The 18,057-nt window shown below is 33.2% G+C and overlaps 1 protein-coding gene across 1 annotated transcript; it reads left to right on the plus strand.

The window, feature by feature from the left end:
- The first annotated feature begins 6,707 nt into the window (after positions 1-6,707).
- Positions 6,708-11,291, plus strand: LOC123534707 (uncharacterized). Its single transcript, XM_045317062.2, has 2 exons — positions 6,708-6,875; positions 7,586-11,291. Exon 2 carries the CDS (start codon positions 7,599-7,601, stop codon positions 9,918-9,920), a length of 2,322 nt encoding a protein of 773 aa, XP_045172997.2. The 5' UTR covers positions 6,708-6,875; positions 7,586-7,598; the 3' UTR covers positions 9,921-11,291.
- Positions 11,292-18,057: the final 6,766 nt, after the last annotated feature.

The raw sequence follows: 18,057 nt of genomic DNA on the forward strand, positions 1-18,057 counted from the left end.
CTACTTTCTCTCTCACATTAATTTTGTGAAAATCATTTTATAAATACAGGTATATACACAATGACAGATGTACAATTTGGGCCCTCTCTGAAATAATGCGGTTTTTTTTATAACTTCATCTTCAAACTTATTTAGCCAATCTCTTGTCTGTATAGTTTTAGAAACATAGATAAATAACTATCTTACCATGTTGAAACAAAAGTGGTCTAAAGTTAATACATCGAAACATCAAATAATGTCAAATAAATTCATTCAATAAAATGTTTAGACGTTTGGCACATTGTCTTTGCCTAACATATGCTACCGTGAATTTGTAACTTTATATTATTTTGTTCACAGTCTTTTCAAGCAAATCATGTAAAATTATCATGATCATAGAAATGCAAAAGAAGAATACAGTTAATTTGTAGCGCGTCCTTAAGTAGTACGCCTCCATTTTAATGTTTTAAATTTGTTTTCGAAATTTAGACAGTACCTTTACGTCTCTTTCATTTTTTACAATTTCATAAAGTTGTAGAGCTGAAGTATTCTATGTTTAATTCATGAAATGATAACAAATTAAGGTGGTCTTTTAATAATAAATGATATGTCAAAAGGTTGTGATCCAAACATTGTCAACTGAAATGAAGCATGCGGAAGTAGAAAACAAAATGATCCATTTGGTAAACCATACCCAAAGTAAGATTTATGGTATATAAAAATGGTAAGGTTAGATTCCTGGAAGCACAGAGCACCCCGGTCGTGGTCCAAAGATTGACTGTTCACCTTAAACAGCCTTGTTAATAATATGACACAATATCGGAGAAAAGACACAAAAGTGGTAAAGATATACCAACATTTATTTTGTTATGTTTGAATTCGCACCGACACAATTTTAGGTCATATGGCGACTTTCCAGTTTCGATAGTGGAGGAAGACCCTAAATGCACCTCCGTACATTACTTCATTACGAGCGGGCACCTTTGCAGAACCACCGACCTTCCGTAAGCCAGCTGGATGGCTTCCTCACATGAAGAATTCAACGCCACGAATAAAGCTCTAACCCACACCGATGAAGGGCCTTCCCCTGATGCTGAAAAGGTCAATAATTAAGAAAGAATTGTATACATAATGCTGAAACGAAATGTGAAGAAACTGCGAGCCGAATGATTCAGCTTGACCTAAACATTTTATTTAATTTCAATTTATTCGGATAGCTCAGTGTGATTTAGTGGAATCCAAATGTTAAAACAGAAGGGTTTCATCTTCCATAACTTTCTTAATTGATCAATATACTGATCTAACACTAATCACGAAGATAATATTTCAATACTATCATTTCTTTTCTATAACAGCCACTGACAGGAATGTCTATAAAATTTCGACAAGCGTAAATCAATATAATTTCAGTTGATATAAAGTACGACGACAACTCAACAACTGAACTTTAGTTTACAAAACCATGCTCAACCTGCAAATTTATTGATGATTACTCAATTTCACTGGTAGGTACTGGTGGTTACTTTTTGGGCAACAGACTATGATCTAGTTTGCTAGGCTATTTGTATAAATCCCTCAAAGGACCCTTCAGCTGCTCAGACACCGAAATACTCTCGTATAATTAAAGTTTTTGTAAATGCAGTGTTTCTCAACTCAATTACTTTTAATATGATGGGCATTTTACATAAGGATATTTGTAATGTTAAATAGATGATCACGTGTGTTTGTATTTTAAGCAAAGCTAAGGAAACGGTGCGCTTAACATTCATGGTTCCCGTTAATTCAGTTCTGTGACACTGTACACTGCGAGAATGATAGTACCAGAGAGAAGATGTCCTTCTTTTATGTTTGAAATATGAGCATTATTCTGTTAATATTGCGCACTAGATGTATCAATAATAGATAAGATGAGAACATCTCGTATATTATATATCTAGAAATCATATACAACTAAAAACCGACAGGGCAGAAATATAAGAAATCGGACACATATTTAACTAAAATGTATATGTACCTAAACTAGACACTTATGTAACTATGATAAAACATGTCAGTTCTTTTAACAAATAACTCGGCACGGTTTCTTCCTGGACACTTGTTCAGAACGACTATATGATATGTTTTTGAGTGAAACCATTTTTTAGAGAAAAGATGAAAGTATTACTGGAAACGGTGGAAATTACTCGTACACATATAAACACAGGGGACTTTGCCTTGCCTGAATAGATTCATATTTCAACTAAAAAAGGATAAAACACATAAAATGTCATTAGATGCTCATTACCAAGCATGGGCGTAAAATACTTTGCTGTAACAAAGTTTGGTTTAGTTTCATCATGATCATGATAACATATACACTTAGTAGGCGTATATGTAATCGCAACAAACATCTCAAATATTTGACAAATAACATGTTAATGCATCAGAATCATCATTATCATCACTATCATCATCTTCGTCAGCATCATTATTATCGCAACTGAACAAAACAAATAATAATTTGCTTCACCTTATAATCTATTATCTTCTGATAAGTCACATGTAAAATAATCCTAATCATCAAGCAACCATCACCACAAGTATCATTCTTATCCTCATCTTCAATAGCTAACGAATGAATTAAGACAGATACTACTTTGTAGTTTACAACTCGACTATCTGAAGAATAGGTAAATCTATTGCACTCAACAGTTCGTCGGCTTCTGCATCAGCGACCGCATCATGATTTGACTTAGTTTTTGTATTTAAGCTAATATTTTAGGAAAGATTGAAACTTTTGCAGTGTGGTAAAATCACTTACATTGCACAGATTTCATAACTCTGTTCTTTTTACAAAATTATATGCCCATTTTACAACTTAGCAATTTTAGTTTATGTATGTAAGCTGGTATTTCAGTACCGACTGATTGAAACGGATAAAACTTCATACGCTTGTTCACTGTAATGATCTCACGTTTGTTTGGCACGTGTTTGACTAGTGTAATTGTAAAACATAACTGAATGTAGAAAATGGGCACTAACGCGCATTTAAGAAATGATTTAAAAGATCAGTTATCAGCCTCGATCAGATCGAGCGTGGACTAATTAGCAATTGTTTCTCGTATGGAATAAAAAACAAGCACAATAGTTATCTAAAAAGAAATGTAAGACAATATTTGCACAAGTTAGAATACAGTCTTTGGAGTATATAAAAACAGGTATTGGCACAAACTCACACTAAAGATGGATGAGAAAACAGAATTTTCATTTGGTCATCTTTACAAATATGTATAAAATTAATTTCACATGATAATGTCTTCTCGAAAAGTATTTCTCTGAGGTCACTATACATTACACAATCTAATAAAACATGACTCTCATTTTCTAATAAACCATAGAAAGGGCATTTACAGTCTTCTAGTCTGATGTTTTCAAATCTTCCGGTTTCTATTCTTGATGGAGCCATTCCACATCTAAATTTGTTAATTGGAGACCGATGTCTTGCAGGCAAAATCATTTTACAATATAGTTCTTTTCCGAATTTGTTGTTTAAATGTTCATTATGTTCTGAGTTTGTTATGACCTCGGCCAGAAGGGCCTGCTGTACTGTTCACAGATGCGGACCAGTCTACAATAAACTTATCCATAGTACATTTGGTTAAGCGATCTGACAATAAACGTTGATATATAAGGGTTTCTAAGTTACAAAATTCAGATAAGCTATTATCTCGCAAATATTTCTTAACATAATAAAACCAGTTTTTACAGCTATATGATTTGACATTTGTCTAGAGTGCAATTCGTTTATTCAGCCTAGGGCTATCTGTGTTAGCTAAACGGGCCCCAAAAGCACCAACAGAAGTCCATTGGCGGACTATTGGTGGCTGCCAACCCATTTCACCTGCAATGGCAGCATAAGGCGTATATTTACCAACTCCGAGGAAATAACGCATGGCGCGATTTTGGACAGCATTTATACAACCAAATAATAATGGCCCCAAACTGATGCACCATACGAAATTACTGGCCATACTAGAGATCATATAATTTTGTGTAGACATCAAAAGTAAGCCGCCAGCTATCTTGCACTTCGCAATTAGCAGATCTAATGCACGGCTTGCACTCTGAGAAACATGTTTAGCAGTAACATTGAAATCAAGATTGTTGTCAAGTACTTGTTCGTGGAAAAGATTTTGGACGAAAATGTATTACATTACTTTTACAATAATTTACAGTCAAATTATTTACTTTACACAAGTCATTCAAAGCATTTAGCAGCTTTTGCAAATCGTCCTGATTTTCTGCAATTAACACTATGTCATCTGCATGTAGTAAAATGCATACACAATCATCGCCGACATCAACACCAATGTTGAGTGATTTAAAAAAAAAGTGTTAAGTCATTCATGTACATATTGAAAAGGAGAGGGGACAGGACACAGCCTTGTCTTAAACCACACTTGACCTCAAACTAATCAGTTTTAAACAATTTAGTCTCACACATGATGTCACAGACGAGTAAAGGGATTTAATAGCCCGCATCATATTGCCAGATAAATGATGCTAAAAACGAGTTTGAATATTGTCAGACAAGTATTATTATAGTTTCTGAGAAACCTTTAGCACGTAAAACCTTTAAGATAATAAGGGACATAATTTTGACTGTATAAAATCTACACTTTGATGTAATTTACCGATGCCGAAGATGTGTATATAGATTAAAGCCATCCGGTCCAGTAGTTTCCAGAAACCTGTCTACGAATCAACTTTTCATCTAAACTCTTAAGTTATTAAGGGACATAATTTCCACAAAATGAAAGACAGAGTAATCCAGTTGACCTGTACATAACATGCTGTGGAATCATTCAATCAGTTGTTGTCTAAGAAACCGGTTTTAACGCGCACAAACTTTCAAGAAATTTTCTAATTAAACATGAAGCATAATTTTGTTATAAAATTCATAGCGCTAGAGTTTAAAATAGTCAAGTTTAAAACTACTTCATTTATAAAACAAGTGTTTTGATATTATTTGCGAGTATTCTAATATATTTTTGAAACTTAGTAATAGTCGTTGACGGTTTTGGAACACTAGCTGATACAAATTATGCTCCATCGATGTGCAATTAAAAATCACCTCTGCCAAAACAGTCGTAGGTCATTCTATCTTTGTTTTTCAAGAGAGAATTATTAGAGTTGATTATTTTACTAAAACTAATCCCATAACATCAAATATATAGAGTATTGGAAACAATCTGTGATATAACTTATATATCAATATGAAGTGGCTTTGATATTTTGTTAACATTTCTTAAAAATATCTTTTATTTTTATTTTAATTAGAATTGTAGGGGATTTACAATTTAAACATAATCTTTCTTTTTTAAGCTAAATGACCTTACATGTATTTTATATCTATTGATTTTGATAATCAAGTGTTTACATTTCTTATCTCGCACATTGAAAATATGTTTGATCTTTACCATCCGCGGAATGCATAAGCGTTAGAAGGCTAAATTGTAGTTTATGTTAAAGAATATTCTTAAACATATCTCACTGAGCTGTTCCTCACAAATGTCAAATCCTATATTACTTAAAATTTCAACTTTATGTCAAAGGCTGCTGAGCTCAGGGTTTATGTACGTCACGACGTCATGAGAAATACGTACACTGTCCCCGAAGTTGTCTACCGAAAGCGTGCGTTGTGATGCGTCATTAAAAATATTTTCTTCCTACACCCGTTGTTAGTTAAAGATAATTTCGTGTCAGGTCAAAGCTCTGTAACTTTAAAGGTGTGAAACAATTGATAAGGCAAGTCGATAGATTACCTGCGGCCAGAAGTTATACAGACCAGAACTTGTTATGAATGTTTTAGTGACCACTCGGCCTAAAGGATAACTTATGGATGAATAACGCGCTTTTTTATTATACAATTACGCTTTAATGTGGCAAGTAGATCTATGAAATATGTATTTTTTTAATTCTGAAAGTTTTTGCTTTGAACAAAATAACTATATTTCCCTTTCATGTATAACATAACTTTTAGCCCAACTGGTCACAGTCCTTGACTATTGAAACACTTTACTAGAGCTGTCACAAATGTGATTCATGCTTTCACCAGGACTTCGTTGACAGATAGAGCAAGACAACACAGGACGATAATCCAGAAAATTATGGAGCAATGCAAAAGCATACCCCTTATGTACAACGAGGTATCAATATTGATCATTGCTGAAAGTTTGAATAAATTATATGAAATGATGACTGAGGAATTCAAGTCACAAACATTTCTCTATATACCATATAGAGTGCCACCTATATTGCAAAAACGGCGTTCCATACATGCGATAAAACAATCGCATACGGGTAAAATGTCATGTGCAATCACCCAGTTCCCATGTGCTAAACTACTTTTTGCATTCTAATATCCAGGTCGCAGGTAATAAACAACAGTGCAATAAGTAATAAGGAGTTATGTAGTTACCCTCTGGATATTTTAATATATTGGGCTATTAAACCCATTTATAATAATAAAGTGCAGCGTAAATGATAAATTCAATCGCATAAAAATGACATTAATTATAAACGAGCCGAACATTGGATGGAATATTAAAGGTGGTTACTGTAAAACCACATTAAATTGCGAATAAAATACGAGCCAAAATTAAGATTTCACGGGTTCATGATAATAAATCATGATATAAGTTGAAATAGACAAGTTGTTGGAAGATAAGAAACGCTACGTGCGTGTATATATTATCGGCTTATTTCATTTTTACATTATTTACATGGAGATAAAACGCAAGTTTTTAAACATTGAGTGTTATCAGGACTCTAAAGAAGAAATTTGTTAAATAGACGTTTATTTATTTTAACGTTAATATAGACGCTGAGGAATTTATCTAAGTAACTAATAACAGGTATTTATTAAATCATATTTTAATTGCCTATGATTTCCTCACTTGAAATTTAAAAAAAAAACATGTTCTTCTCTTAGGCATGATTAATGTTTTTATATCAGTCGATATTCTCTTATGCATGATTTATCGTTCATTTGTATTCATTCTTTTTATTTATGTGTGATTAATTATTCTTTATCGATCCATATTCTCTTAACTAAAATTAATCTTTTACGTATTAGCCATATTCTCTAATTTATGGTTACTTCTTATGAATCCATTTTCTCTGTATGATTAATCTTTCTTATTAATCCATATTTTCTTATGTACAAGAGATTTTTATTGAAAACCTGGTTGACAAATAGTAAATCCTGTGGATAATTGTAATCATTTTGTTATTTTGTCCGCTTCCGTCATTCCACAAAGGTGAATACTGCAATAACTTAGAACTAAAAGGGCTACTTTAACCGAGCATGGTTCATGGATACAAGAAAATGTGGAGAATATGTATGCAATCGTTTTGTGTATAGATGTACGTCCGTCCATTTGCCCATGAAGGAGTTCATGCGGTATCTTTTAAAATAAAATATATTTGAATGAAACAATGAAGAAATCCAGTAACTACGAATCTTTTGAAAATGGAAGTAAACCTTCACTTCTGTGCAATTGATAATTACATGGTTAAATGATATATATGATTTACAATATAATTTTTTGTTTTTTGTTTATAGAATGACAGTTTGAATGAACACTATGGAAGCATTCCAGGCAACTCTTAAGAAGCATCGTTCAAGTTTTGAAGTTTTAGAAAACCTCCCAGTTAATAAGGAAGATATTAGAAAAATAAAAGACAAACTTCTAAAAGAGCTTAAGTCTGAAGAATATAACACAGACATAGAATATCATAGAACAAAGAATTTGATTTCTTTCTTGTGTTTTGTTCTCAAAGACTTTCAAGAAGCAGATAAATACGCCAAAGAAGTATTGGAAAGCAACGCCGACAACATAGTTGCTCTCTCAAATAAAGTATGGTTCTCCATAAGAAATTGCAGCATGAACCAGCAGTGTAAAGATAACTTAAAGAAACTGCAATCACTAAAGAAGAATAACATTGCATGTTTAGTCGCCAAAGCTGATATAGCGTTTACGTACTCACGCATTGGTATTAAAGGATACGACAAAGCTAAACGCTTGTATAAGGACATCATTGATGAGTGCGATGGAATTACTGGAAATGAAACAAAAGTGGACCGCAAACTTTCAACTGATTACTTCTCTGTTTGGATGTTTGGTTATGCGCTTGTCGAGAAAAGAATGTTAAATCTTAGTAATTCATTTAATGAGGATGAACTTGACCTTTCTCTAGACAACTATCGGCGTGTGATAAAACTTTACTGTCGTATTATTAGTCTAAGACAAAAAGATTCCAGCATATGTGTCAAAAGATTCCAGGCTAGGTCATATGCTGATGTGGGTTTACTTGTTTACAACGTAAGGAAGACTTCACCACGTGCCGTACTGGAAATACATTTAGATAACGCAGATCTTCCAAAACAACCAGAAGAATACATCAGAACTGCTTTGGATATTTTCCCAAATGATATCTACGTTCTTGAAAAGAGTGGGCAATATTATAGATATGCTCGAAACAATGCACTTTCGATAAAATACCTGACAAAAGCAGTTGAAACTAAAGGCACCTCTCATGCGCATCATCATCTTGCCCTATCTTTAAAGCGGAAACTTGACATTGATGTAGGAAATATTGTTTATGAACCAATGGAGGGACAGGGGAAAAGATCAGCAAGGAAAATGTTGCCTGTAAAGTCACCACTTTATCTTAAATCTATCGATTATACGGAGAATAAAGATGTAGCTGACATGATACTTCAGTACTTAGATAAGTCAGTTGAAATAGCATTTAACACAGGAGCAATGTATGACAAAGGCTTATTTTACAGGCAGCTTGGGATGACTGGAAAAGCCCTTGAATCATTTGAATATATAATAAAAAATGAAGATGAACATTCTTCGCGCATGTACTTAGCTAATGCTTATGAACAGGCGGGCATTTGTCTCCGCGATATGTTTAGAAAAAGGGTTAGAAGTGATCTACGGAAAGACATAGAACAAAAGATGAAGATGTATTTGAAAAGTTCAATAGAAATTTCATGTAGCTTTGTTGCAAACGTTCCAGCGCTAAAAAGTTGCTGGAAATCCGCCTCAACATTGGAATCAATCATTGAAGATAAAGAAGATCTTCTTTTTCTGCATGAAAAAATGGACAGACACCAAGAGGCACTTGAAGTACTCAAAGAATTAGAAGAATTAGCACAGACTCAGGATGAATACGATAAAATATTGAAAGAAAAAGTGAATAAGTACAACACTTTAGGTTTGTACGATGATGCAGTCATAGCTCTTAGCACGATGCCAAATGTGCTTGATACAATAGGTGAAGAAATGTGCCTGCAAATTTATGTTAAAGCAGGAATAGATGCTTTGAAAAAGGGATATGACAGGACAGCACGATATCGTGTTCAGAGGGCCCTTGAAATAAGAAATAGAAAAAAGACAAATGAAGCCAATGCAAAGCCAAACGTTGCATCAGTTGAAGAAAGATATGACGTTTTCATATTATGTAATACCGAAGACGAAGAGAATGGTAAGAAACTGATGGATATCATGATTCGAACGGGTGTGCGAACAACACTCAACACAGATAGACTACTTCCGGGAACTTCTATGACTTTGGGTATGACACAAGAAATGAAAAAGGCGAATCATTTTATAATTATATTTGATTTTGACGCTGATGATAGAAGAGTAGCAAACCGTATAACGCACTTAATGGAACGGCTACAATCAATTGTTGAAGCTAGAGAACCAGGATCAAGTTCTATAATAGTTATAAAAGCAATAACGTGTGATATGGTCCCTGACATATTTCTTGGTTACAAAACAATCAACATGGAACTTCATACTGTCCCTGAGGACTTCACAAAGAATGAAAATGCTTGTAAAAGTGTGAAAGAATTAATAATAGCCATTTTGTCAAGTTCCTGAACTTTGATGGATTTAGAAAAAAACATCCAGTTTAGAAGTACGTCAATCAGGAGAGTTTAAACCGGCAGTTTGTTAACAAATAAAAACACTATTACGAAAATAAACCGAAACAAGAAAGCATTTTAAAAGCCTTTATCTTAAGTTTCACAGAACATTTGACTGACTTGAAGCCTAACATTGATCTATATAGCTTATTATATACACATCTGATTCTTTAAGACATAATTATGTTGTCGTTTCCACGTAAATCATATTCCAGTTTTCATTGATTTCATTGCGTTCTGTGTTTCCGAAGGGTCTTTACACAGATTTAATTATATATCACAATTTAAATTTTCAAGTGCCGTGTGGCGGCTGCAAAAATTCTCCCGGTACTTGTACTCCGTGTTGTTATATTTTCTAGGCCTTAGGGATGGTGGAAAACACTTAATTGTACGTTAATAATTGAATACCATCTATACCGGTGCTAGGGTACCTGAGAGGTGTTGTACTTTTCATTACCCTCTAAAAACAGCCTCAATAAAACGAGCATGCTATTATGTTTCTTGGGTTCGTTTAATGCTTCCACAGGACCTTTACACAGATTTATTAAAGAAAAACGTCTGCACAATTGTTGTAAATTATAAAGGATATTTAATTTATATCTTTCCTAAATTTCTTCATAATTTGTGAAAAGAATCTGTTTGACACATAATTATACATATTTTCAAATCATGCAAGAATATCGATATCGAGGAAATTTTAGTTTTTATATATACGAGTGGTTTAAGTTGTCATAATCTTCAAGTTTTAAACGTTTTTATTTTAAATTTATCAACACAAGTATATTGAAAGAAATGACAAGCGTACAGGTATACGATGTAGGATAACTGATATCACTTCGAAATGGCACACTATAAAAGGTATAAGTTGATAAATATGTTTTATTTATCAAGTTGGAAAATAACTTGATTAAAATCTTTCATGCTGTTAACGTTTGTTTGCTAGCGGTCGTATGCAGTTCTTTATGAAATACATTTGATTATATAATGTTCTAATTCAGATTGAAGTGACATATTTAGACATATAAGACAAGCAAGTTTGACAAACGTTTGGCAGATATATTAAGAGACAATAAATTATTATTACATTAACTATTGTAGTTGTTAAACGTACGTCATATTATCATCAATTACACGAACTATAGACAGAGAACCTCCAATTTTTAAAGATAGAAACACATACTGGGTGCCTACCAGTCACCGGACAGGAATATATACCGGACAAACGTAATTACGGTTTAATTTCGATTATATCGCTGTAATCGACTAATCAGAAACATAAAGCAATTTGTTTTGACCGTCATATATCAGCATTGACCTGACAATAACGTATTAAGGAAGAATATTGTACCAAATATCACATAATTATGTTTACAAAACTGCTGTCCTCTGCCCTTAGGGCATTGGAATGGCAGTGCGCATGCGCAATATTCATTACTTTTAGGGGCACCAAGTGGGTCTCAGACAATTATAGCACAGAACTGTAGAGGACAGTTTACTTTTTGATTCATTCCTCACAGTTGGTTCATATATTAGTAAAAATACTGTTTTACAAAATGAATCGACGTCTGCATTTGCTTGGCCATGTGTTGAATACTGAAATAGGGGTCACTGTTGGCCAGGAAACACACTCGATTTACCCCCACTTCGAGCCTCAGTTGTATTAAAACATATTTATAGATCTCTTTGGTTTTCCGAAAACAGCACAGACTGAAATAGATTTTATTTTGTTGGCTACGTATGGTCGCATAAGCCCCATGATATTTTCTGCAGATAAAATTTCGTTTAAAATGGTAACACGGGTAATACACAGCGCTGTTACGTAGTTCAAGCCTGCGTATAGTTTAATCCTTTGCATATGTAGGAAAACATGTTTAAGAAGGCGCAGAAGACAGAAGCACTTTATCAACGTTTTTTCGTTAAAAATGTCATCCTGAAATAGTACTATTAGTCTTCTAAATATGTGTCCGGTGACTATTCCGCCATGTTGATTAATGAGGAGCGTTTGATTACCCCTTTTGAGCCTCAAAATATCCAAAGTTTTATGTCTGATTGATTACTTTTAATTTTCAAATTACAAATGAGCTAAAGATTTAACGGGGCTAATTGTATGTTTTAGTGATCATGTTTCATAAAAATGGCAAAGGAAAAACCCCGATTTCTGTCCGGTGACTTGTCGGCACCCAGTAAGCATTTGTTTTACAATTCTTAAATTTAATCTTGGTTTAATTGGTAATAGCATTAATTGAAAGTTTGAGAGATTTTTAAATATGTACCGTATTTACCAAAGAATGAACACTCTTGTGTCAAGTGTATGTATCTATCAGATACTTTTAAGGGGAGATATATGTCAGTTACTTCCTTTGCACTGTAATAAAATGATTTTAGACACAATACTTTTTTCACCACAGAAACGTAAGACCATATATCCTATGGTGTATGATTTACATTTGCTTTACTATTTCAGAAGATTTGTAAGCTTATTTGTTGATAAATAAAGCTTTTAACAATATGATAATAAAGTTTTGAATTTAATACATAATTGGTAGGATTAGTTAAGGTGTAATTATATTGATGCTTACCTAATGTACTAATGTATAACAATGCATCGTTAAAGATCTACAACAACCTAGTGATCTACATTTTCCTCTCACGTGAACTTCGTGAAAATCATTTTTTTTAGCGTTTTTGCACTTCCCAATTTGTATTAAAATTTTGTTTCTAATACAAGTTCTCATTAAATAAATCCTCAATATCTATATGAATATAACATAACATAACATATCATTTATTTGGCATTAAACACATATACATTTATAGCCAAACTATTTCAGCAATGCATGGAGTAGAACATGTGACATTTTCAGAGAAAGTTCTAACATGAAGTACTGGTATGTTTACAAAGTAAGACAAATATAATAAGAATACTTGTAGATAAAAAAGCATTTCAATAACAATGCAAACTATTTAAAGTAAAGCACAAAATAGAATCTATTACACATTATTTCGTTCCTTATTAGCAAAATAAAGGTACTTGGATAGATTATTAAGTGTCACAGAATTTTTTGAAGACATTAATGTTTCAAACTTATGAACAGTTGGCCAGTGGCAAAAATATGGTTTCAAAAATTTCTTAGGTAACATATAATATTTTGGACAGACTAATAGAAAATGATATTCGTTTTCTACTACATTCATGTTGCAGTTTAACACACAGTCTGTCTTCCCGTCTGACTTGTTCATATCTCCCTGATTCTACCGCTAGGTTATGAGAAGATAGCCTAAATTTTGCCAGTGATATTCTATATTTGCTAATATTAACACGATTAAGGTATTCTTCAAGTTGAAATGAGTGTTTGTAAAGGCTATAAGATGCCAATCTGCTAGAATTATTAATATTTGAGTACCACACTTGTTTATTTATATCAATTATTCTGTTTTTAATAACTTGAAAGTTGATCTGGATATTTTCTTGGTTAATCCATAAGTAAGTCATTCCGATTTCATTTAAAATTGATTTGATTTGATGGGCCCAGTTTTTCCCACTATAAGAGTTATCATTATCAGCATCAGTTTTTAGTGTTCTATACATACGTTTCAACAAGCAGTTATTATCTAGTGATATTAATTTTAACCAATATTTTATTAGAATCAGTTTTCGTTGAATTCGCATTGGATATCGCCCCGTTTCTCCGTATAATCCATCTAGATTAGTTGATTTTTTAACGCACAAAATTTTTCGCAGAAACTTGCAATGAATGAGTTCTATATTTTTCCCTTTATTATAACCAAAAACTTCTGCACAATAGTTCAAGATAGATCCGACTAGGCTATCAAAAAGTTTACATTTATCAGTTATGGATACTTCTAGCTGATGAAATACTATAAATAGATTATGCAATGCAAATAATGAATGCTGGGCTAATTTCTTTTGTGTGCGATGCCAGTGTCCATTTTTGAATAAGTTTATTCCGAGGTATTTAAAAGATGTCACGTTTTCTAGGATAGTATCACCGTATGTAAAATTGCATTGAGTATGTCGTCCTAGCTCGAATATCATGACTTTCGTTTTATTTGTGTTTACTTTTAGGCCCCAAGTTTCGCAATAAATCTTTAGGTCATTCAGCATTGACTGAAGAGCTGTAGGATATGTGCAAATAGCACGGCATCGTCCGCAAACAATAACATGAATACCTTTATGTCATCAATTGTAAAAAGACCATCTATATTGGAGTTAATACTACCCAATATGTCGTTTACGAAAAACAAAAAAGTAATGTGGAACTAGGGTCCCCTTGTTTTGCACCTATATTTGAATCAAAATAAGGTGACACTTCATTTTTTAATTTAACAGCGGTAATCAATATATTACAAGTAAACCTCTTCAGCAAGGCTACCGTTATTACAAATTGCGTAAATATTTTGCTAAATTTTACTATCGTAATTCTGATTTAGTTTTAAAATTCAATAATAATTTAAAGACACTTCTGCGAGAAGGTATTTCTAAAACCGTTTTTTTTTTTATGGGGATGTGGTTTACAAACTTCGTAAGATATTGGGTCATGGTAATTTTCCAAATGTATTTGGTAAAATTATAAAACGTTTTATTAAAAGAGGTTACGACCCAACTGTTTTGAGACATACCGCATGTTTAGTGTTCAACCCGTTTACAGATGGACACTACGCTTCCCTCTTTGATTGTGTCTGACGGAAGAGGGGGAGGACTCTATGATAAGCAGTTTATAAATCCTACCAGGACTGAACTGTTTTGATATTTGTCTTCTGGTCTGTTTCGTCGGGCCCTTAAGGGTGTTTCTCTTGTTGCTCTGTCTTCTGAAAAGGCATTGAGTACATACGTTTTTGGTTCTTAAGGTTTGCTTTTTATATATTTATACACGAGCATGTTTGTGTTTTACATGCCATGCCTTTTTGTTTCCATTACGTGTGTAAGAGATTCACCTGGAGGGGATTACTTTTATTTACACTGTCTCGTGTCTTTGGAACATGGTGGGGGTAAGAGTGAGGTTGGGTGCGCACCATAAACCGGTTTAAGCTCCCCAGTGGTGTTTTTGCCACTGACCGTTCCAAGGCGGTGCCCCACTGTGTTCCTTTGTTTGTTCGTCTTGTCCTGATGTGTTGGCCTTGTGTGTGTGTTCCTTTGTTTGTCCGTTTTGTCCTAATGTGTTGGCTGTGTGTGTGTGTGTGTGGTGCACGCGTCTGCATGCTGTGGGTTTCGTTTTGAGGAGGCTGCGTTTTTGGTGCGTGGCATTCCCTGTTTGATATTTGTCTTTGTTTTTTAACAGTACATACTTTGAATAGCTTTACAAATTTGGAACTAACTCTTTCTGACAAAAGTTTCTGGAATATAGAAAATCGATCCAATTTATCAAAACATTTTTCAAAATCAAAAAATAAGCAATAAATCTTTTTGTTTTCTGAAAGTGATCTGGCGATAATAGAATGTAATAAAAAGATACAATCCACAGCCGATTTTCCCTTTTGGAATCCAAACTGGTTATCAATGATCTTATTATGTTTTACCGACCATTTTGTCAAGCGATTAAGTAATATCTGTGAGTATATTTTCGCGATAATATTTATCAAGGTGATTCCTCTGTAGTTTTTGGCTTCTTCGATATTTCCTCCCTTGAATATAGGACTATAATTCCAGCACCCCTTTTTTTTTGATATTCTCCACTTTCAAAAATCCTATTGAAGGTTACAGCTAAGAAGGGAGAGATGATATCAAAAGAGTGTTTATATATTTCCGCGATTAAAGTATCTATGCCCGCGCTTTTGTTATTATTCTGTGAAAACACCGCGTCTTTGATTTCGAAAATGCTTATAACTCCGTCAAGATCATCGTCTTCTATAATATTTGTATCTAAATTTAAATTCTCGACTCGTGCGTCAGTACTATATAAATTATTAAAGTGATTGTATAACTCCGATATATTCAGTTCATTTGAATTTACAGAGCCTTTTACATACTGTTTCTTAATTTCCTTCCAACATTTACGTGGCTGTGATTTACTTAAATTTGTAAGCTTTTTCCCTTCTTGTGATTTATATTTGTTTTTGCTAATACGTAAAACTCGATTATATTCATTTTTAGCGCTTACATAATTCTGTCTCGAAATTTTATCAGATTTATTTCTTAAAAATAAATTTCTAATAATTTCGCTCGTGTAGTAAAGCACTCAGCATTAAACCATGGCTTTTTGTTTCTACCTGGATTAAAATCATGCGTTTCAGTCCGTAATAATAATGTATTTTCTCCCCGATTCAAAATTTGTTTAAAATCACTTATTTTTTCACTATCTCATTTTAATATCATCTCTGTTTTTAAATTTTCATTACGTGTTACTTGGTGAGATTCTTTACTTGATAAATTAAACGAAATACCCGAATGATCAGAAAATTCGTTCGGTTCTAACACTTCGAAATGAGAAATACAATATAAGTCATGAATATTCAATAACAAGTAATCTATTACACTTGACCGATTTGTTGAATGGAACGTAAAGTCACCGATGTTAAAATCAGCGTGTAGCCGTCCATTACCTATTACGAAGGACGTTTATTGGCAGAGCTCTATCAAGCGTCTCCCATTGCTATCGAGTACGTGATCTTTTGAGGCTCGCGTAGGAATACATACATGGTTCGACAAATTATCGTCTGCATCGATATATCTATCATAATCTAATACATCAGAAATACTAGACGTACGGCTATTCAGGTCACCTGTCACAAAGCATTTACCTTGTAATTTATATTTTTCTAAACCTGACTCTATTGTTTCAAAAAAAGTCAAAATCATAATTATCTACTAGCACTAGATTATTTGGTGTTACATATGTATTACAAATATATACATTTTCTTCAAAAGGAAAAAGATTCTTACTCAGTTCAATCCAAACAATTCCATTTTGATTTTTTTCTGCAATTTTAGCATTATTTCCTAAAGTCTGTTTATAGTATATACTAATACCACCACTGTATCTTCCTCTACGTGCATTACGTGATTTGTTTCCGAATATATGTTCGCTATTAAATCCATTTATGTTAAGATTAAGATGAATTGTCTTAGAAATCCATGTTTCTGATAGAAAAACTACGTCATTATTTTTAATGATATTAATAAAATCCGGGTCTAGTATTTTTCGACTTAGACCATGTACGTTCCAAGATAAAACTTTAATCTCTTTCTCGCGACTTCTCTAAGGATTGTCACATACATTGCCGTCTACATATTTCTTTGATAACCTATTGTTGACATAGAGCTTGTTTCCTACTATTCGTGTATTTTTTTCCACGCACCCTCTTCCTCTTTTGCTGTGTCTGATAGTGCCCTCTGCGCATCTCTGTACTCCTGTGGTTGTTGAACCCCAATGCCTTGTTTTTTTTTATCTTTAAGGGATTTCCTAACATCCTCATCATAAGATTTTAAGCGCACTCTTTCTCGGTCAGTTGAACGGAGGAAGTTTACTATAATTGGGCGTGGTTTTTTTGCACGGTCGCTGCCAAGCCTATGAATTCGGTTAAATTCCATACCTGTTGTATCGATTAATAAATTATATATAAGGGATGTGTTTTGAATGATTTCAACACTGTGAATTGCTCAAATTAGTGACAAATGACTAATGCTATAGGAATTCTTACGTGATTGGATAGACAAGGTAAGGTAACAATTTTAAGAAAATCAAACTGGAAGGTAAAAATAACGGCAAACGTTTAATTAGGTCATGAGTCATCATACACTGTCAAAATTTATCATTATTTTTCACGATCTGCCAAAATTATTTTTATCTCTCCATTCTGTATATGTTTTTGTATGTATCTCAGTACTAGGACATTGAAGTGTGCACTTACTTTACATTCCACATCAATGTTTGTGCTTGAAATTGCTTTGTTGATCTCACTGAAGTCACGTAAGAATGTCTATTGTTTTAGTTCATTGTCTGTAACAAAAGTAGCAAACCTCGTTGTTAAGATATAAGAAGTGTTCTATGTTTTATTCATGAAATGATAACACACTGACGTGGTCTTTTAATAATAAATAATATAGAGTGGTCCAAACATTGCTAACTTAAATC

Source organism: Mercenaria mercenaria, chromosome 12 (assembly GCF_021730395.1).
Source record: "Mercenaria mercenaria strain notata chromosome 12, MADL_Memer_1, whole genome shotgun sequence".
Taxonomy (NCBI): Eukaryota; Metazoa; Mollusca; class Bivalvia; order Venerida; family Veneridae; genus Mercenaria; species Mercenaria mercenaria.

Excerpts from the sequence above, each read along its gene's own strand:
- LOC123534707 (XM_045317062.2), top strand. The coding sequence starts at position 7,599 with ATGAACACTATGGAAGCATTCCAGGCAACTCTTAAGAAGCATCGTTCA.